The following is a 21,358-nucleotide window of genomic DNA, read 5'->3' as shown; positions in this document are numbered from 1 at the left end:
TATCTATCTATCTATCTATCTATCTATCTATCTATCTATCTATCTATCTATCTATCTATCTATCTATCTATCTATCTATCTATCTATCTATCTATCTATCTATCTATCTATCTATCTATCTATCTATCTATCTATCTATCTATCTATCTATCTATCTATCTATCTATCTATCTATCTATCTATCTATCTATCTACAACCCAGGAAGACAACAAACTTTTGAAAGCATATGTTAATGAAATAAGCTATTTCATTTAGTTATGCTTTTATTTAAAAAGAAAAAAAAAATACATCAGCAGACATTTTGTAACATACCTAAAAGAGCACACAGTGCAAACGGACACAGCCAGTCTGCTACATTTTCCTCAGAACAACATTTAACTTTCTTCACACAGATATTAGATTTTGTTCTTTATATTTACAAATTAAACCACAAATTTTGTAATTTAAAACAGTTTTCTTGAGTTGATCTTTCTAACAGTACTACAGTTTCATGCAGTATTGGAAAATAATTAAAGAACAGTTGACTACTCATCTGAAGCTTCATTAATGATTAGCACTTAACCCATTCCTGAAATTCTTTACCATGTCCCCTTTTAATGTCAATTACAAAAAGAGTGTATCTTCTGTTGAATTTTAAAGTGAATGATTGTTGAAGCCAAATAGATGATGACACAATGCCTGCATTTTTTCCCATGCAGGGCTAACCAGACAGGTCAATGTAGACTTCTGCCAAACTTTAGTCTAATTTCTGGTAAAATAATCAAAAACAAAATAAAATGTTAAAATTAAAAATAGATCTTGTCAGATGAAACAGAATAAGTAGGACATAGATGGTTTCTGCAAAAATTATTTAGCTATTTCATGTTTACTATACTATGTTATTACACTATACAGTAATTCACAGATGAAGTCCATATAGCACCATATTGCACTTACTGGAACAACTGATAATGATTTGCAAAAAGCAATAAATCAATCTATAACTGCAGCTCCATAATCTCTGAACAAATAATTAAACTGAATTTAATTAATCTGCGTATATTTTTCAATATATCGAGAAATCTATCCCCTGCCCCTACTTGGTTAGACATAACCGGTTTACACAAGATCATTGGCGCCACATTTATTGACTCTCTTGCTGTTATTACATTATGTTTAATTATATATTTACCCTATTGAAATTACATGTTGTCTTGTATCTACTTTCTTTAAGAGCATCAAGCTAAAAGGGCCCATGTGCAACATTACATGTGTACCTCTGGAAAAATAAAATCATGGACGACATATAACATTTTCTTGACAACAATATTAGGGCTTCTACAATGACAGCTGGACACCTTTATCGCATATTTGACAACAATCCAAATCAAACATGGATTGCAATATCATTCCCTGGAAGTAAATTGGGTTACATTCATTTATGGATTTGCAGATTTGTTTACAAAAACATAACCCAAAATTCTGCAATAAGGGAATAAATGTACTGACCTCTTTAATTAATAGAAAAATTTATTTTTTTATTATTATTTCCAAAGAAGCTAAAAGAAAAGTGCACAAAGAAACCTTTAATGTAACGGTGCTTGTACACTGTTAATGCTTGACTTTGGTGTATAAGGAAATAAAATGCAAAGACAGCTTTAAGTGTAATCGCATTTCTTCTCTCTACATAACTTACATCACAGATGTACAAACTTAATAACACATAGACATTCAGTGGCTGCTACGGGGTACAGCAGAACTTAGACTTTTATTTTGAAATACCTGTATGCTTATATCCCCTTTGTCAGATTTTGCTCTCGGAAAATAACTTTTTACAGTCACTAAGCTGCTACGACTCTTGAAAAACATATTTCACCTGTATGCTTTTGAGTTTCCTTAAAATCCTTAACTGTAAGTATTTATCTATTTTCAACCTTTGACCTAAAATATCCTCAAAGAGAGCTATACGAAATTCAAAATTTTATTGATGAAGATGTTCAAGAAACAATTTCTTGTATTCTAAACCTTAACTTTTGAAGCAATTGGGCCTCATGCAACAGCATCTTCGTCTTCCTTTTGTAACCTTCTCTTAGTGTTTCTATTACCATGGGCTCCTACAAGTCCGCCACATCAGATTCAACAAACCTGCTTAATTTCAGATAACTGTGTAAATAATGATGCATTCCTCCTGCATGTAATGGAGAGTGTTCATGAAGTGTGGGACATGAATCACAAGAGCTGTAAATTATGTGGTTGAACTGTAACAAAAGTAAAAAGAAAATAAAAGAATACAAATAATCATAAAAGGAAAAATCATTTGATCTACAAATGGTGTCTAAAACATGTCTATAAAAAGCAAGACGGTCACTAAAAACTACTGACGGAGGCAAGAGGTGCAACATATCATGTAAATGCTTAATATGACTTCATCATCAACCAAGACAACATTCCTAGAAATCTCCTTTTAATGCACATACTCACATGTACTGTACATCTACAGATCATGTCTGTCACCCTTTCATTACACTCTCCAACTTTTTAATACAAGAAGAAACTTCAAAATGTTAACGCCATAAATCTCATTTGGAAAATTCAGACAGACCCCAACGTTCCACATTCAGTGTAATGACGTAGCCAAGGTGGCCCCATGGAGAGATATGAATTCAAATCTAGAGCAGTTTCAAGCAGCCTGTTGGTGAACTATATTCTGAACTTTCTATCTTTTTTTGTATTCCAGATGTTATTTCAATAGTAGCTTGATCTCACAAAGAGCGCACTGACCGTTCTTTTTTTTTGATGAAGCGACAACAAATTAAAACAGTTTCCGCTGGATACTAACATGCCAGCTGCAGGTGTAGTGACTGAAAGTTCTGTCATCAGGGAGTACAAATGTACTATATCATTGCAGAGTTTCATAATATATAATGACGTATCCTTATAAAATGGACATTGGCTTCTACATACTAACACATGTAGCCATTTAGTGAAAAACTATTCTTGGATAACTGATTGTGCAAGACTCATACGTCAAGTCTGGAGACGAGAGATGATTAGAAATAGGAGAAAAATGGTGAAGGAGCCAGTTCCTCCTAAATCACTCATATGAACGATTTAAAAATAAATTTGTTCATATGAACGCTTCTTGCATAAGGCCCAATGACTTCTGAAGAATGACAGTAGGGAAGATACGCTCAGTCAATGCTGGAATTAAAGGGGAGTTCCTATTTCCTACCTCAGTTCAGGAATAGAAAGACTTTCAACAGGCTTTTGTTTCCCACCTGAGTTACAACTGTCCTCTGGTTCGTGAGCCTTTCTGGCTGTCTTTGGGCTGAGGTTTGCTTTTCTAGACATCTGTGGGCTGTGTCCTTTTCGCTGCAGCTGTGGGCTGTTGGAGCCCAGCTTTCGGTTGAGCAGTGGGCTTCTAGAGCTCTTAATCTTGCCAGACTGCTGCGGATCTGTTTTTAGTGCTCGAAGACCAAGAAGTCCGCAGTAGTAGTTGCATTGATGGTACGTCAGGAACTGATCAAATACTTCTGGCGAGCCACATTCAGTAAGTCCTTGGTATCTGAAACAGAAATGGAAAAGCAAGTATTACATTATGATTTCGAAGCAGGCATTTGGAAAAGTCAGCACAGAGAGGAGGAGATACCAACCCTTTCGACTTGGTCACAACTTTAACATTTGTAATTTTAGTTTCAACACCTACAAAAAAAAATAAATAATAAATTCACCTTTTTGGATTGATCATAGATTCAGTCATTAAGTACTTTCTCCCTTATACCTCTTATTTGTGGCTTACCCTCCAGCTGAGTAACCAGCAAATTTCCATGTGTCCACTGATGGATCCAGTGTTGGAAGGTGCAGCATTTCTGCTCAAGCTCTGAAGTGTTTTGTGAAAACAGCTTGCCTTTTTGATCTATGGTACAATACTTCCCAAAGTCTCCCTTCAGATCAGCCTCCACTGTGGCATATGGCACAGAGTTTGCAGGCCGGTGAATCAGATACCGAGGAATCACTCTGCAAGACCCGGGAAGTGCTGCTGGGGTTAATCAAAATCAGTGTATCATAGTTTAAAATTTGTGTTGGATTAGCAGTACTTACTCTAATGAGAAGCCAAAGTTTTCATTTACTCTTGCTTCAGCTGCAAATATTTTGCAGTATTCTCTGACCATGTCTTGAACTTTACATTCCTGTAAAATCAAGCAGTTAATAGAAGTCGCTCAGGTTTATCAGGTTGCAGTTAAAACAGTACTTACTTGCTTGGTAATATTCAAATTTCTCTCTGCAAGGGTGCTCTCTGGTTTGGTCCCATAAGCAATGGGGTTTCTAACTTTGATGATGCAGGTGCTTCCAGACTCAAATACAGGATCCAAGCCATAGATAACCTTAACCCTGCTGGCTTTATGAGTGCAGCCCTCCCCAATGTGGACGGTCTCAGTTAAAATGCGGCCAAAGTATTTTTCTCCCCATGTGCCGCTGTCTGCCAGGCCTTTGGTAAACAGCAGTGGGGTCATCTCAATCTCCTCTCCAACTGGAAAAGAGATCATGTAGAATAACTAACCATTCCCTGCAAATATGTAAATATCCTTTGAATATTGTATCATTTTGTCTCAATATAACCACAAACTTTACTGTATTTTATAGGGATTTTATGTTAGAACAAGATATTGTATCATTATTCAATGTCAGGAATGATGCAAAAATCTTTAAATTTATTTCTCAAGGGCTTAAAGTTTTAAAATCCTTCCCTTTAACTAATTTAATGTTACCTCTTCAGTATAACGGCTTAATTTGATCTCAGTATGAATACAACTGTTTTATGAAGGGCCTCGGAGGTTGTTTAGAGAACATTAGTGAACAGAATCAAGAAGAACAATGAACACAACAAACAGATCAGAGTTGGAGCTGAGAAGGTTGGTTAAAGCAGAAATACAATAGAAATCAATATCCCAAGCATTGCAAGCCATCATAAGAGAAAGTCAACTATATGGTAGCAAAACATGGCTGTCCACTAAAACTTTGAAGCAGGATAACTTTAACTCATGCACCTCATAAATACTTAATATAGATGTGTGGTTAAAAAGCCTTATTAAAAGACAGCAATGATAAATTTGCAGCACCCATTGCGACACCACAAACAAGGAATTAGTGCAATTAGGATGATAACAAAACTTTTTTTGGACTGCATGGTGATGGTAGCATCATGCCATGGGAAAGCCTTTTTACAGCAAGTACAACAAAACCAGTCAATGGCTGAGAGAAGTAGCAAAAAGGAGCTGAGAAGTTACATAAGACACAAAACTGGGTTAGAAGTTCATTTTTGAGACGGGCAAAACACCTTCCATACATCCAGAAAACATACTACCAGAACAATAGTGAAAATTGAAGTTTAAGTTCAATGCATATTTATGTTGGCAATGTTGATGCCCAAGATCATGTTTTTTTAAGAATCCGTCTTATTTGATTTTTTTTTTCTCTCATGTGTAAATGATCTCTGTGCCTGTTAGGCTCTTAGAAAAAAAACTTGCAACTTTAATTAAGGTAAAAGATATAAGTTTGATTGGTTTCACTGGAGGGATGGAATATAAGAATGTCCTTTACAATGTCTAAATATATATCATTTTATACAATTATACACCAGCTGGTGTGGTCTATTATATAAAATCTATATATTATGTAAATGGTCAATGATAATCTGAAAAAAGGGAAAATTCCGTATTAGAGGGGTACATTAATCAGCTATGGCACAAAATTAAAAAAATACCTTCCAATTCTTCCTTGAGTAGAAATTCAGATAGAACTGAAAAAAGAAAGAGAAAATATATCAATATAAATTTTAAATAATTTGATAAAGCAAAGTTTAATCAATTCACTTCGTCTTACTTTCTTTACTGAGCAAGAAATCCGTTGTGTCAGTCCCATATTCATTAGTGATTGAACATCCATACACACCACAGTCCTGGCTGGATGCATGAACAATGGCCAGAGCTACTTGGCTCTCATCTCCTCCACTAGGTGAGAAAAAAAAAAGGTTCCAGTCAGATTCACACTGAAATTCATCAACAATCCAGAGGGTGTCACTCTAAGTAAGAAAGTCAGGCTCTGTGGAATCAGTCTGCTGACAAAGCCACTAGTGAGACATATATAGACTTTATAATGCAGATGGGAAAATATTGTGTCAGATTTCAGTCAATGTTTCTGTCCAGAGATTCACCCCTCTGCGGCACAGCTGTGGGATTCGCTGTCACATGAGCTGATCATGTCGTCAGTGAAAATATGAGCATGGCGAAGGGTCGTGGATATAAACTCCTAAGGGCAAAATAATTCTTGTTTCCTAAATGCTCTGATTTAGCAACCTGTGCAGTTTTTGATTGTCAAATATATTATTAGGTGTGATATTACCAGTGGCAAGCTGAATTTAATGTATCTTTAATCTGCATTTAGTATGTTTATGTTGCATTTGGTTTGATGTTTGCTGAAGGATCTGTGGGGATAACCTTCTCTTCATCTCCAGTATTTCTTCCTCGTCTTTGAACCACTTAATGTTGGAGTCATTGAGCACATTGAAGAACTGGCACCACAGCTTCAGGTGCCCAGAAGCATCTGGGAAGGGCTCTCCTCTGATTTTACGGATTACTTGAGGAGCTGGTGAGAAATGGTGTACTTAAAATCAATAAATAAAATTGACCTAAAATCACATTCATATACATATGCAATATGTAATGGAATGTGAAAAATCTTCTGATGTTTAAATTCCTAAACACAATTCATAGAACCTTAGAAAAGAGTTGAGCTGAAGTTATATTAGGAGAAAATATTGATTCTATTATTTTTACCTTTCAAAGGGTCTGTCTTCTTGCCAGCTGCTTTTTCCTCTACCTTAGTAGCTGATTCTGTCGTAGGAGTCTCCTCTACAACCTTTGGCACCTCCAGCGTAACTTTTCTGCGACTCATAAGTGGAGAGCGTCTCTCCATTGGTGGGGTTTTTTGTCCTGTGGAGGCTTGTAGCAATGCAGCTCTCCGAGCCTGGCTTGGTGACATATAGGGGCTCTCCTTCTTGCCTTCTAACACACTAAACACTGCTCCTTCCAACTCCTCTTCTCTTTTTGGGATGAAAATTTTGCGCCGAGCTCCAGAGGCCAGCTCCTCTGGTGTGGCAGAACGTATGAGTGTCAGGCTGTCTCGGCGTTTAAGCCGGGGGCTGCTCTCACAGGATAAGGATGATGTTGGCGTGGATCCCCCACTGAAATCTTCATCTGCCTTGTCGCTCTGACGATCCTCGACAGAGATTGCAGGGGTGTTGGCTGTGGTCTCATTGTCTACATCTAGAGCTGATTTGGACATAAATTTACGTAGACTAGAAGGACTTAAAGATGGGTATGTCGGGGGTTTGGAGCTTAGCCTTTCAACGGATGGTCTGCTTTTTAGGAAATCCTCAACAGACACAGAACTCTCTCTTTTGCCATCATTTGGGGACTTTTGTTTTAAGGTTTCGGGCACAATATTGTCCTCTGTTGGTTTACTTAAAGGTGACATACTGCTACCAACCTTTGGTGCTGGAGTTTCACCAAGTAATGTCAGCGTGTTCTCTTTTTGGGTCTTTTCCTTTAAGTCTTTTCTTCTTTGAGGTATTTCAGGCCTCTGACTCAGGTTTTCATCTACACATTGCTTTGTTCCCCTTTGCGTACCTACTGAAGTTTCGGTTTCTCTCCTCTCGGTGGGAACTGGCAGTTTAAGTTCAACTTCACTTTCATGACATGTGACAGATATAGGGGGAACTGTAAACAAAGACTCTTTTGGTGTTTCAAAAGCCTTTTCTTTCCCCCAACAACCACTGCTACTAATGGCATCACTCTCCTGATCATCACTGCACAAAACATTTATGACAGGAATTGAAGCATATTCCAACAGAGGGAGCTGTTCACTGCTTTGATGTTTGTGCATTACTTGAGTAGTTTCCTGGTTCTTTTCTTTAGGTAAGAGTTCATCATTATGCTGCATTCCTCTCTGCGTGTGGGATATGCCTGCAAAATCAGACACTCCCAAATCTTGGATTCCTGCCTTTGATTCATGAGTTGCATCATGTTTTTGCAGATCTTTTAGATCTGGCTTGTTAAGTGCCAAAATACTTAGTGGCAAAGTGCCCTCTTTTACATCAGGCTCCATTATTTTAATAGTTGGGATGATACATTCTTCACTTGGGATTATTGCTGGTTTAGATGGGTTAACATCTGTAATTTCTTCAGTAGTGGATATTTCGATTGATGGAATATTTATCATATTACAACTATGATCACTGTTTTTTCCATGGGGAACATTACTTTTGTCCTCCAGGGCAATTGTGTTATCTTCATTGTCCTGTGTTACTACAAGTGTCTGTGGTTTGCTTAATTCTTCCTCATTCGGGCTCATATCTTTTAGTGTCTCTACCTGTAAACATGCATTGCTTTCTTCTCTTTTATCTGCTTGTATTGTAACTTGCTCTTGTGTTTTTAAATTGTTGCACCTATTCATCTCTACATCATCTGCTGAGGAACAATGGAATTCCTCTTTTGTCTCCCCTCTCTCCTCTATGTTTGAAATCTTTGTGGTTTTAGTTTGGTGGTCATCTGTTATTTCCCCACCTCCAGGGGCTTGTTCACGTTGATATTTTAGGTCACCCATCTCTAAACACTGTGAGAATTGAGAGGGCGGAAATCCTGCATTCATTTCCTGAATAAGAGAACTGCATTTGGCCCCTTGTTTTAAATGATCTTTTTCTGCAGTGTTAGCTACCGCAACAGGAAGAGCAGACAGCACCTGATCCGTTGTTTCAGATTCGTGCAGCTCAATTCTGTCTTTTGGAAAACCTGCAGATATTTTTGCGATCAAAGAGTTGTTTATATCCATGTCGGGTTGTTGGTTAGATTTCACTTCAGTTTTCTCCTCCATAGATAACTTGTAGGAGGACTGATGCTCTTTATTGTCAGGCTTGTCTCTGTCTATTTTAAGAACCCTGACCTCTTTCTTTTCCAACGTTTCCATAGGTGCAATTTCAGGGTTGTGGCTTTCTGCCACTGAGATAACATTCTGAGGTGGAGTGGAGGAATCTTCTCTCTTAAACAGGGAATGTTCTTTATCTTTCTGAGATAAAGGGTCATCTTTTCCAGACTTGGGATCAAGCAGGCCATCTGTCCCCTTTTGCTGGGTTAGCTCTTCTTTAATGACTGAAACTATTCCTGAGTCTTTCTTTTCATCCTGTTAGACCATTAAAGATAAAATAATATTAATAACAAGATTAAATAAGATTCAAGATTCAATTGATTCAACAAGAATCAATTTGCTATTGTGGTCCATCCTATCCCCTCTGATACGTATTCTACAGTACATGCAATACTTGTTTTTTTCTTCTGCGCATAGCTCTGGCAAATATAGCCTCTTTTTCTTTTTTCCTGAATCTTTGTCAATCGTTGTCAAAGTCCTTGGGAAATTAAATTTTACTTTGGTAATTTAGAAATTCAGAAAACTTTGCCATAATCCATAATCAACTGAAACTTACAAAATGTCTGATGTAAGAAATCTTGGATATGAACTTGTCCTTTTATGTAAAGCTTAATCCCTACATTTCAATACACTTTTCCCTTTCTTTTATGGATGTTTGCATGTAACACAGATCTTTGTGACCACATTGACCATGCAATCAACCAAAAATGATAGTAAACCAATCAAAATTTGGCAGCAGATAGCATAAACCCTGGTTCAGGTCATCAGGGGAAGAAAAACAACATTTAAGGGTTCTTTTAGGGGAGTGGCGGCCTAGTGGTTAGGGTGTTACGCTTGGAATCCAGAGGTTCTGAGTTCAAAGACTGCCACTCTGGCTCCCTGAGCAAATCCCCCCTAACCCTGCACTGCTCTCTGGGCGCCGCACAATGGCAGCCCACTGCTACCCAAGGGGATGGGTTAAATGCAGAGATTGAATTTGGTTGCTCTGTACTTGTGACAGTGTAATGACATTAAAAGCCGAAAAAAACCCCAAAAACAATAACATGGAGAGGGCTTCAATTTTTGCAGTGTTGATAACATTGGCATTTCTCTAAAAGACAATGATTTCAAAGCTGCACTGATGTCAAGTGAGAATTATTTTATTTTTATCCTTTTCTAAATAGACTCCCTATTAAGCAGTGTATCATCAAGCCATTAGAGGCTGCAGTGAACACGTTACATCTGTGAGTAGGGTGGGGTTTTCCTCAAAGTCCAAATAGCTTACATTCATGTTTGCAGAGAGGTATGCCAATGTCTTAATGATAGCATGTTTAAAATAGCAATGTAAAATAACCCTCAAATCATGTGATGATTTTATGTTTACAGTTATGCTTGTTGACACTGTTGGTCTCTCTCACATCAGGATAGTCTGAGAGATAATATTTTTACAGGAAGACCAAATTGGATGTACAATCTAATGCATTCAAAAAAGTTGAGGTTGCAAGCTATCTGCACGTTGTTTTATACACAAGAGGAAAAGGAAATATAGTAGAGGCTGTGAGTGCAGTAGCGGTTCAAGACCACATTTACCGAGAGGATGGGGGCAGGGGGGGAGCACGAAACAAAAGCATAACATGAAATAAAACTGAGCAATCATTTAATAAATTAAGTGTGCCACAGAGCCAAGATTGCATATACTTGATCTAGAAGATGAAAACTGGGACCTGTCCTAATAGGGCGAAAGTTTAAAGGGGTGCATGTTATTCTCTAAATAACTGGTTAAGTTAACTGTAAACCTAAAGATTTATCGGGTCCAAGGGACCAATTCATTACAGTCTCTTCTCTAAGTGCATATCATTATAAGAAATGTATTTAGTGTTGTGTTTTCAGTATAAGGGCCATAACAGGGACTGCAACCAGCTTTAAAGGGGCACTGGCCACTGTTAGCCCCTGTTTAGCTCCGCCCATGCTGTGGTTACAGACATTCAGTGATGTAGTACAGCAATTAATTAACATATATGTCCGTTAAAAATACACTTTTTATCTTTAATTCTCTGAATTGTCTGTTTGCATCCACACTGCAGGCATCTACACTAGGTTTCACTTAAGCCCAAGTTTTCATTTTTGTTCGGTTCTCAATTTTGGATGAACTTTCACACCTGTCCAAACAAGTAGAGCCATCTAAAAACAAACAGTTTTCTGTTTAAAGTGTACCAAGAGTTAATTAGATATGTGAGAGCACATTTATAATAAAAATGTGTCTCAGAGGTGGATTAATTCATTTTTATATTTATTTCCTGTTTTGTGTTTTTATTCCAGGAACCTCAGCCTTCCATCAAGCTTACACTGAGCTATGGAATCCATTAAGGGCTGAGCACGCAGGTTGCAGAGGCCGATAAATACTTTGTCCTGGGTTGGGATGCATACTTTTGTACCCATCAAATGTCCAAGGTGTAGATATATGATGGGATTTGAATATGATAACATTATATTTTCAATTAAGAAATAACTTAATAAGTTGTTAAAAGCTTTTAAATGTAAACTGCTTTTGTTTCTGTACATTTTAAATAAGGTTTGGGTATTCAAATGGACAAAACCGGGCCATTTATGAACGTGTTACAAGACTGACAGCCAGGCAGCCTCACAATGACCTCTGGGAGACAGAATGGCTGTTGATAAAGCAGCTAACTAATCCTATGTAGAAGGACATAAATGACAACCACAGATTCAGACTGACAGTGAGAGACTATACAGCATTGTGACAGGAATAAGGCATTCATGTTAGTTGTTGGTGAAACTTGACTGATCAAGGCTGGTTTCAATTCTTGGTTCATTTTCGTTTTCCCCTCTCAAATCAAAACAGGAATAAGGTTCCACCTTGAGGGCACCACTTTTCTTTAGATTTGTAGAAGACCAGTTATTCACTAACAAATCTGAGAGCTTTCATGAGTTTAGATTAGATTCTGAACGTTTATTCATGAATAGTCACAAATTTCCAGCTGTAAATTAATTAACTTGTTTTAATGTAGTTTTGAGCTTCGTATCATGTTTGGTTAATTCATTCTTAAAAAAAAAAAGCAAAAATCATACCTCCTTGTATGTGGTTAGATCCCTTCATTCCAAGTTGAACTGATTCTTTGTATTAATTCAGAAAAATTACACGACTGCTTACTTTAAGAAACCTTCACAAAAAACTGCTTCATCATGCCTTATGGATGTATTGGTAGCAAAAGGACACACCATTAAAAATATCTGATCCAAGCTGAGACCATAATATTTTTAAGAAGCTCATTAAAAAGAACTTTCAGCTGTGACCTTTGATAGTGTGACACATTTAGACCCAGACAAGTATTTCAGCTGTAAATCAACAGGAGCATCAGTACTGACAGTTCCTGGCAGACTTGGTATTGCAATGCCGTCATATAATCCCAGCAGACGGGCAGAGCGCTGTGGTCAGTGTTCCTAAAGTTAATCATTTATTAAGCGGCAAAAAGATCACAAAAATAGCCACTTTCATGTGTCATTTAAAAGTTCTTTTTTTATACATTTTTAGTTTGGTTAAATAGGTTGTTTTTTTTACATCATGTCATGTGTAAGGTAGCTGTAACAAAAAATGTTTACATATGGAAAAGTCCAATAGCATAACTAGCAGTCTGAACTTGACCATTTCTCTTTATTACTTGACATTAACTAAAATTTAACAGTTTGAGTACAACTAATTGAGGCCAAGCAAAATACAAGCACTATACCTAGAAGGACAGCCCCAGGGTTTTAAAGTCCTTGCTTGCTCAATGAACTCAGACACAGGAATTCCCCACATTGTAGTCAAAGGTGTGCTGCTCACACAGAGCACTTGCCTTGCAGTGAATGAATAACAAGTCTCTGAGTGACAAACAAGAATCTGTTCCCACATATTTTTCTGCTATCATAGATTGGAAAACACAGATACACAAACATTAAAAGGTTTATATTATTGTTTAAACGCATAGAAAATTAAAGTCTGTATTTCTTAAGTCATGAAAATTGTCAAACAAGAATAACGTTTTTTTGATTTTTCTGTTGTTCCTGCTTTTGGTGTTATCATGTTTCAGCTTTACATTACATCGTCCAGCAGCCACGTGTTTCCTCGTGACAACATGTTTGGCTTGCAGTGACAACGAGGAAAACAAGAAGTGGTTGCTTTCAGTGGAAAGGGAACTGGTGTCACACTTAATGCAAAAAGATGAAGTGCTTTGACACTTCTATGTATGACAGCCCCTTAAGAAAAGACACTTTACAAAAAGGGTTTTACTTGTTCCATTGACAAAAGGGCTTGACATGTTATTTTAGGATGTGTGAATAAGCTCTTTTACATCAGTCCCTTTTCCACAAGAGTTGATGCAGCTACTTAAAAAAACGCAGGTTCTCCATAAGATTGCCAATTTCTAAACTTTATTTTGATATAAATATATTACTAGGAAAAATACTGCTTTTACTTTTTCGTCAGACTTACATGTTGCCCATCATCAAACATGTATTAAGATTAGACAAATACAACCCGAATAGCAGAAGGCAAAACATATTTTTTGATGATGATTTTATAAACGACATACAAAAATATTGCCATCTAAGCAATGGGCTTAATGACACCAATAACTGCATGAAATTTTACTGATAGCTGGCTAAGAGTCTTTAACACCAGTGAGGAAAAACATAGACTAACTCTTTGCTAATTTTATTAAAACAACCACATTTAATGTTTTTTATGAGTGGACAGTGTTTCAAACTAATATGATAAAACAATATGGTACTCCAATGAAATTTAAGTCCAGAGTTTGGCCTTTTCTAATGTTTTTCTAACGTCCGTTTTGCTCTTGTTGGTACAAGCAGAGGTGAACATGCTGCTGTGCTTCATTGTCTTATATTTAGTGAGCTAGAGCTCAAACTTAACAATATAGTTACAGTGGACGTGTTACACACTTGACAGCTTGCTAATTTATCAAGGGACAGAACAAACAGTTATGTCAATTCACTAATACAAGCATTTTAGACACATAAATAAACTTAAGATGCATATTTTTGGACTGTGAAAGGTAGAAGAATACCTGGAGATAACCTACATATGCATAGGGAAAATATACACAATTCTTGTAGAAATACAGGGGTAATTTATCTCAGATATAGCAAGACAAAAACCTTTAAGTTGTTTTGTTTTTTTTTGCTAACCAGAAGCAAAAACATTTTTTTTTTCAGATTATAAAGATGGTTGATCAGGAAATGAAAGACAGGACTTTATATCCTTTTTGATCAGCAGTGGTTTGATTTTTTTCAACTCTCCCATGAACAGCTTTGGCAGTGGTTTCCTAGAATACCAAAGGTTATGACTGTCTTCTCTTAAAGGAATAGTACACCCAAAACATGATTAGCCTTCATTTTCTACTCACCCCCATGCTGAACAACACCCTGGAGTACTTTTTTGATATCTCAAATGCATCTGGAGATCTGGGAGGCTTCTTGCTGTCTGCTGACATTCAAATAATGGAGGTCCATGGCGCCCGAGACAGAAAGGTCCATAAAAGTCCACAAAAACGTGTCAATATTCCTCCATACTGCTCGTCCAATGTAATCCAAGTGTCCTGAGTGGGTAGCATCCAGAATTTACTCGAAACGAAGTCATTTAGAATGTTTTTAGAGCATAAACAGTAGTGTATAGGATTTCCTAATAGCGCCCCCATGCGCGCTCACGACGCTACGGAAGCCGGCAGACCAAACCGGAAGAAAGTGCGCATTCAGCGTCTGGTCTGCCGATAATGCAAGCGTAGAAGAAGAAATGTGCTGTTTACCTGTGCAAAGAAAGAAACAACGAAAGAAAAATGTCTGAGGACTTCAGTGTTGAGGAAGAGCATGAGTTCTTTGCCGAGCTGAATGCGCTGGTTTGGTCTGCCGGCTTCCGTAGAATCGCGAGCGCGCATGGGGGCGCTATTAGGAAATCCTATACACTACTGTTTATGCTCTAAAAACATTCTAAATGACTTCGTTTCGAGTAAATTCTGGATGCTACCCACTCAGGACACTTGGATTACATTGGACGAGCAGTATGGAGGAATATTGACATGTTTTTGTGGACTTTTATGGACCTTTCTGTCTCGGGCGCCATGGACCTCCATTATTTGAATGTCAGCAGACAGCAAGAAGCCTCCCAGATCTCCAGATGCATTTGAGATATCAAAAAAGTACTCCAGAGTGTTGTTCAGCATGGAGGTGAGTAGAAAATGAAGGCTAATCATGTTTTGGGTGTACTATTCCTTTAAGGCCTCTCACCTTTATAATGCTAGGTAAACTGAATAACACTAGCTTATAACAGCTAATTCACTATATTACATGTAGGTATTAACTTTTTTTGGTTTTTTACATTCACCAAGGCTGTTTGCATGATTTTTCCCTGCAATAAAAGAAATATGCTTGAGGGTAAATACTTTCTCACAGCAACTAAGGATAGTATGATATGAAGTTTGACACTTGGTTTAGACAAATGAAGATTGCTTTTCTGCCTGCTTTGCGACCTAATGCTCAGCTAAGAAAAACATGTTTGGTTGATTTTTAGTACTGATAAAACTAATAAGAAAGACAGACTGAAAACAAGTTTTTAGTTAAAGCAATGTTACATGAGATTTGAAACAAGTCTCAAATGAGCCAAGTAAGATGACCAAAGAGCTGCCGCCTACCACCCTCTTGGCTGGATGAGGAAAAGGTTTATTTTAGGACACCCAAAGAGGGAGGGAATCTGACCACAGTGACAAGGCCCTCCTTTCATGCTTAGACCTGCCCCTGGACCCTCTACTACTGCTTGCAGAATCTTCCCAGCTGTCTGTCAAGCAAAGTAATGTGAGAACCATTTAAGATGTTCGTGTTTCATCATTATCTCTGACGCACCGGTGTTCAACTCAGAAAAGCAGATATCAAAGATATTTTGCCTGCAACTTCACACTCTGTCGCTTTGATGCCCAATAACCCCCACCCCCACATGCCTGAGCAGAAAGTTTCTTTTTACTTCCTTATTCTTCTCTCCACACACACTAACTTTAATATCTTACTGCTCAATAACAGCTGACTCACTTTATCAACAATAACTCAATGACAGTAGATTGTATAATGCCAAGTAATTGCAATGTGTAACTTTTTCACCAGGACATGATATTGACTAATGACCATGAGTGATTATGTGCTTGAAAACTGTTATGTCAGCGTTAAAACAACAAACATAGGTAACATAGCTTTTGCCTTACAAAGTGAGTCAATATTTAATCTGGAACAGGCAGGTAGCAGCTAATGAAAGGTCCTACTTACCTCAGTGTGAACTTGAAACCCAGATGACTTTTCCTCCACTGTACTGCTGCTCTCCTTCTCCACAGATACCTCCATGGCTTCCACAGTCTCATCAGCCCCTCTTATACTCTCTTCACCTGTTTCCTCAGCAAGGAGTTTATGATCTGGTGGTCGGTCTTCATCTTCACAGTTAGATTTAAGTATTACTCCTGGTTTTGCTTCTTGCACCACACTTTCTGCGGGCTCCGGTGCTTTATCAGTTTCCATTGGCACAGCCTCCTCTGCCGGGTGCTTGAGAACCTCAGAACTATGTTCTGCTTGCAACTGAAATGATGGAGGCATGTCTGGTTCAGGCTCAGAAAGAACTGCTGGGTTGTCAAAATCTTTTTCCTCATTCTCTGTGTGTGATATAGAGAGAGGGTCTTTCTTGCTCTTACCAAAGAAGAAGTCTTTAACAGAGTGCAGCATGGAGGAGATTGAGGCCTGTATGTTGTGCTGGGCATGATCTTTTTGACTCTTGTTGTGATGTTTGACTACTGGACTATTAGACTTTTGGAGTTTGCTGTGAACTGCTGTGTGTGCCATCTCTGGTTGCTTTTCTCTTTTATTTTCTCTGTCTATGAATAACTCTTCTTCTCTTCTTTTCTCTTTTATGGTTTCTTCTTTTTCCAGCTCTTCAAGCTTGTTCTTAATCTCCTCAGTCTCATTTTCCTTATTATCGCTCGAAGCAGCTGTGCCTTTCTCTCTACTTTTCTCCTCCTGATTCTCCTCAACAGATTCAGACTGTAGAGTCTCTGCCAAAAACTGTGCTAAACCTATTCCTCCATCATAGGAATTCTCTCCTCCATTCCCCATCACGTGGCTTCCGCTAACGCTGCTTTTGGCTCCAATATCCACGTCATCTGACATCTTTATTCTCTTTTTAGCCAGTGTTTCCTCTGACTCCTTTTCCAAAGAACCATTTACTGAAGTCATATCCCCCGTATCTTTGCCTTCAGAGATAATTACCTTTGATTCAGCAGCATCTTTTGGCTGCTCTGCCGCCACAGAGTTGTGGACCACTGGCTTCTCCTCCAGTGGAGGCACAGAGCGTTTTCTTTGTGAATGCTCAAGGCTACTTCGCTGCTCTTCTTTCTGAATGTTTTCTTTATTGTCCTTCTTGCCCTTATCCTCGACATCTTTTTTCTTCTTCTCTGCTTTCTGCTTCAGTTTATCAAAGAATCGCTGGTGGATCTTGTATTCATTCATGGTACCAACTTCCAAAACGCCAGAGCAGGAGACAATACCTTTACTATTGCTGGCAGAGACCTGGTAGATTGCTGCATCATCTAAGGTGCAGCTGAAAAATAACAAACAAAAAAAATTCCTGCTGTTATATTCTAATTTTGGTTTGGAAAGAAAAACAAAACAAATAGAAAGGTGCATTTCTATTAGTATGAATGCAGGGACTACAACATAAATGTCGTATTAGTTTTGGACTTAATATGTTACATTGAACCCATCCTGTTTTGGTGAAATGGTGATAAAATGAACAGTTTTAATTGTTATTGTAAAAAGGAACTATGTCCACTAAATTTAAATGTCAAAATTTTAATGTCAAAATTATACACAGTTTAAAAGATACAGTATACAAAAACCTCCATTAATAGATGAATAAATGTTTCTTTCTGTGGTGTGAAGCAGCCACACTTGTCATATAGCTGTTACTCTGTTCTGGTTTAATTATGGATGGATGATTAACTACTGTTATAAGAAACAGTAGAGTAGATTTAAATATGATGGTTTCTATCAGGGCTGCTCAGTTGCACAGTGAGTAGCACTGTTGCATTGCAGCAAGAAGGTTCTGGGTTTGGTTTGGCTCAGGGTCTTTCTGCGTGGAGTTTGCATGTTCTCCCTGAGCATGTGTGGGTTCTTTCCGGGTACTCTGTGCTGCCCTGTGATGGACTGATGACCTGTCCAGGGCGTACCTCGCCTCTCGCCCACTGACAGCTGGAGATAGGCACCAGCACCCTTCACGACCTCACTTGGGATGGATGGGTGGTTTCTATCAATGGCATTAGATGCCTTATATTTGTTTTTGTGTTCAGTCAAATCCAGAAGCTTAATCTTGGTCTGCTTTACAAATTCAAAACCTAAGTCAGGTCTCTGTCCGTTTGGGACGGCCAGCTGTGTCCAAGGATCAAATCATTTGCCATTGATTTGACAATGAAGATGATAAATTGTGTCTCTGTAATAAAGGCAGTTAAGGCAAACCCTCAGCATGATTATACCAAAGCCTTACTTTCAAGTATCTCAGCTGTTATTTTGTCCGACTATAGCACAGTAAACTTTTGACTGACTGCCACTCTTTATAATTGTCACAAAGCAATTATACATACTTATAAATATGAAGAGTGTGAGTTTTTCCATTTCGTCGGATTTCATATTTAGGGAGTCCACAGTAACGGTCCATTTCCATGTCGTCTTTATACCATTTCAGTTCTGGAGCTGGGAAACCTACAGAGAGAATGTTTATTTAAGGTCTTTCCACCACAAAGTACGGCATCAAAAATGTGATTTTTTATTTCACTTTATGCACTATATTCTCCTTAAGAAACTGGCCTACTATTTGGTTGCAGTAGTAAGCATGAAACAAGCTTCTGTATGAAAGCCTAAATGAATGAATAGAGTCAGCATGTTTTGTATCTGTTGCATCATGTCACTGATGCGTCATTTAACAGCTGCTGTGGCCAAATGGTCCCACCCAAACAATCTGCCTGCAGTCAAAAACAACTAGAAACACCAGCCAAATGTGCTGTTTAAACCAGGAAGCAGCTAATTTGATGCCAACAGAGTAAAATCCTACCTTTTGTTTCCTTATTAGTCACATCCTTAATGTTCACCTTTTAAGCCTGAAAAGTTCCAGTTTGTCAAAAAACCACAACAAGCAGCAACAGGATGAGGAGGTGGGCCTACCTGACACGACGCAGGTGAATTTCACATTACAGTTTTCTGACACAGCCTTGGATTTCAGCGTGGTCTCAAAAGACGGCTGTATGTCCTCTGTGAGCTGAGCCATGACACTGCACAATGTGCTCCTAGATATAAACACAGCAACATTGGAGAGTTAAGCTTTGAAATAGTAAAATATAAGTCATTTCATTCATTTAGACCACCTCTTCACCTCGGTGCAGTACATTCAAGGGGCGCTCTTTGACAAAGTGTTAATAGAAATGTGTAGTAGAGGCGAGGTTTTGTAAAGAAAGTTGATACAGAAACATGTGAGAGACCAAACAAAACAAAGGTGTCAACTGGACCGGACACTGAGCAGTACAGTTAAAATGTGTTGGTTTCATTCTGGGGATAAACCAGTTTTTCTGGTTAACATGTTAGTTGGGAACTTGGGAGAAACGTTTTAAAAATTGAAATTACCTCGCCGATCTGTAGTGAGAATACCTTGAATAGCTATTCAGAAGGAGGCAAATGAAGGAGCGTCAGTAAAAAAATTAAATCTACATTATTCTAACCCACCTGTCCTGTTATAATTATGGTCTTTACAAGGCACAAGAAGCACTTTAACTTGTAGTTTGTATGTTAAAATAAAAACTTTTCTGGACCACATTCCGTAGTCAATGAGGTTACATTCTTGCACCTAACATGCCTTTTTACATTTTGTTTGCTGCAGGACTTTGTGACTATTTAACTTGACCTATATGACCCAGGGACTAGCATGACAACACCAAAACAAACATAGTCTAGGATGATAAAAAAAGTTCCTCTACCTGTTTTCAGGCCTGACATTGGACAGATAAGTATTGCGGCTCTCGGAGCGGCCACTGGAAGAGCCACCCTCCTCTTCACTGAAGCTGCTGGTTCTTCCATTGCCAGAATATGAGCGAGTCATTGGCCTCCTGGAAGTCATTTTCCACTAAGTCAAATTACAAATAAAAACAATGTATACAGAGAAAATCCCAGATATGTAAACCTGAGTTAGTTCATTTCAAAAAGTCAAGGAGGAAGGTTAAAAAAAGAGTAGACTCCAAATTAACAGAGCTGCCCATGTAAAAGTCGCCAAGGAAGTAAAAAGACCCTCTTCAGATGGAGGACCTGTGGGTGAGAATAAAAAGTGTATAAAATATAAACAGAAACCTTTACTCAGAGACAAAGTTTAGATCAAAAGTCCTTTGACCAGTGAAAGCTCTTGGATTGGAGTCGGATATAAATAGTATCTGCTATCAAGTTGAACTGTTCTTCTTAAGCCACAAACAAACAAAAACATCACTTATTTATTTATATAAGAACAGAGCCAAAGTTAACGTCTCTATGAAGAAAGTTATAATATCTATCTTACCATTGAGAGGTTGTCTGTGTTGCTTTGGAGCCGGAGTGTGTGAGAAAAATCTGTAACCGCCTATCATAGACATGCATGTGTTGCCAGTGGGGCCCTATTTATAGCAGAACCATAAATAGGTTTAGGAGAACATCAGATTTTCCGAAACTGGGCTTTGGACTAACTAAAGAAGTAAAAATCAAATGTTATTTATTTTAAATTTGTTAAAGGTATCAAATATATTTTTTTTATGAAACCGATATTTTGAAAAATTTTATTTCATTGTTTTGATCACACTCTGCTGAATTAAAGCAGTTGATTGAATGTCCATTTGGTCACATCATTGGAATTAAGTTCAAAATGATGCTGCTGAGATTTAACTGTCGATATCAAAATCATTTTTAGCGGGTCAGTGAAGGATCAAGGAACACCTCCAACTTTTGCACTGCAAGTCACCAATTTATACATTGCATAAAAAGCCATATATGATCTTATCAGGAGATAATACCAGGACTGAGGCTATAGATATCTAAATAAGTATATAAACAAGTAAATGGATTTTCCAAAAAAGTTTAAAGAAAAATCCGCTGGACTTTGTTTCCAAGGTTGAAGATGTTTGGCTTCCCATCCAGAAAGGGTTTTCAAATCAAAATAGAGAATAGCAAATAATAGCGTTGAGTTTGAAGCTCTTATACAGCATGCAAAATTCCTTTAGAATGGGGGTCATTTGGCTTCTTTTGTTAGCCTGCAATGCCCCATACCTGTCTATGTCGTTGAAATGGCCGTCGTTAAAGGGAATTGTT

At 37.9% G+C, this 21,358-nt stretch overlaps 1 protein-coding gene across 1 annotated transcript; it reads right to left on the bottom strand.

Moving 5' to 3' along the window:
- Positions 1-1,319: 1,319 nt before the first annotated feature.
- On the bottom strand, positions 1,320-20,662 carry alpk3a (alpha-kinase 3a). Its single transcript, XM_038268784.1, has 15 exons — positions 20,577-20,662; positions 20,008-20,332; positions 19,658-19,690; positions 19,202-19,323; positions 18,625-18,742; positions 16,268-17,585; positions 6,817-9,217; positions 6,478-6,625; positions 5,864-5,991; positions 5,745-5,780; positions 4,237-4,511; positions 4,082-4,170; positions 3,780-3,997; positions 3,634-3,682; positions 1,320-3,545 (listed from the first exon to the last, which is right to left on the bottom strand). The coding sequence occupies exons 2-15, from the start codon at positions 20,145-20,147 to the stop codon at positions 3,209-3,211; spliced, it is 5,412 nt and encodes a 1,803-aa protein (XP_038124712.1). The 5' UTR covers positions 20,148-20,332; positions 20,577-20,662; the 3' UTR covers positions 1,320-3,208.
- Positions 20,663-21,358: the final 696 nt, after the last annotated feature.

The sequence above is a fragment of the Cyprinodon tularosa genome, unplaced genomic scaffold (genome assembly GCF_016077235.1).
Source record: "Cyprinodon tularosa strain WSP-4 unplaced genomic scaffold, ASM1607723v1 ctg71, whole genome shotgun sequence".
In the NCBI taxonomy this organism is placed as follows: Eukaryota; Metazoa; Chordata; class Actinopteri; order Cyprinodontiformes; family Cyprinodontidae; genus Cyprinodon; species Cyprinodon tularosa.
This window is presented reverse-complemented; position numbering and strand designations above follow the sequence as displayed.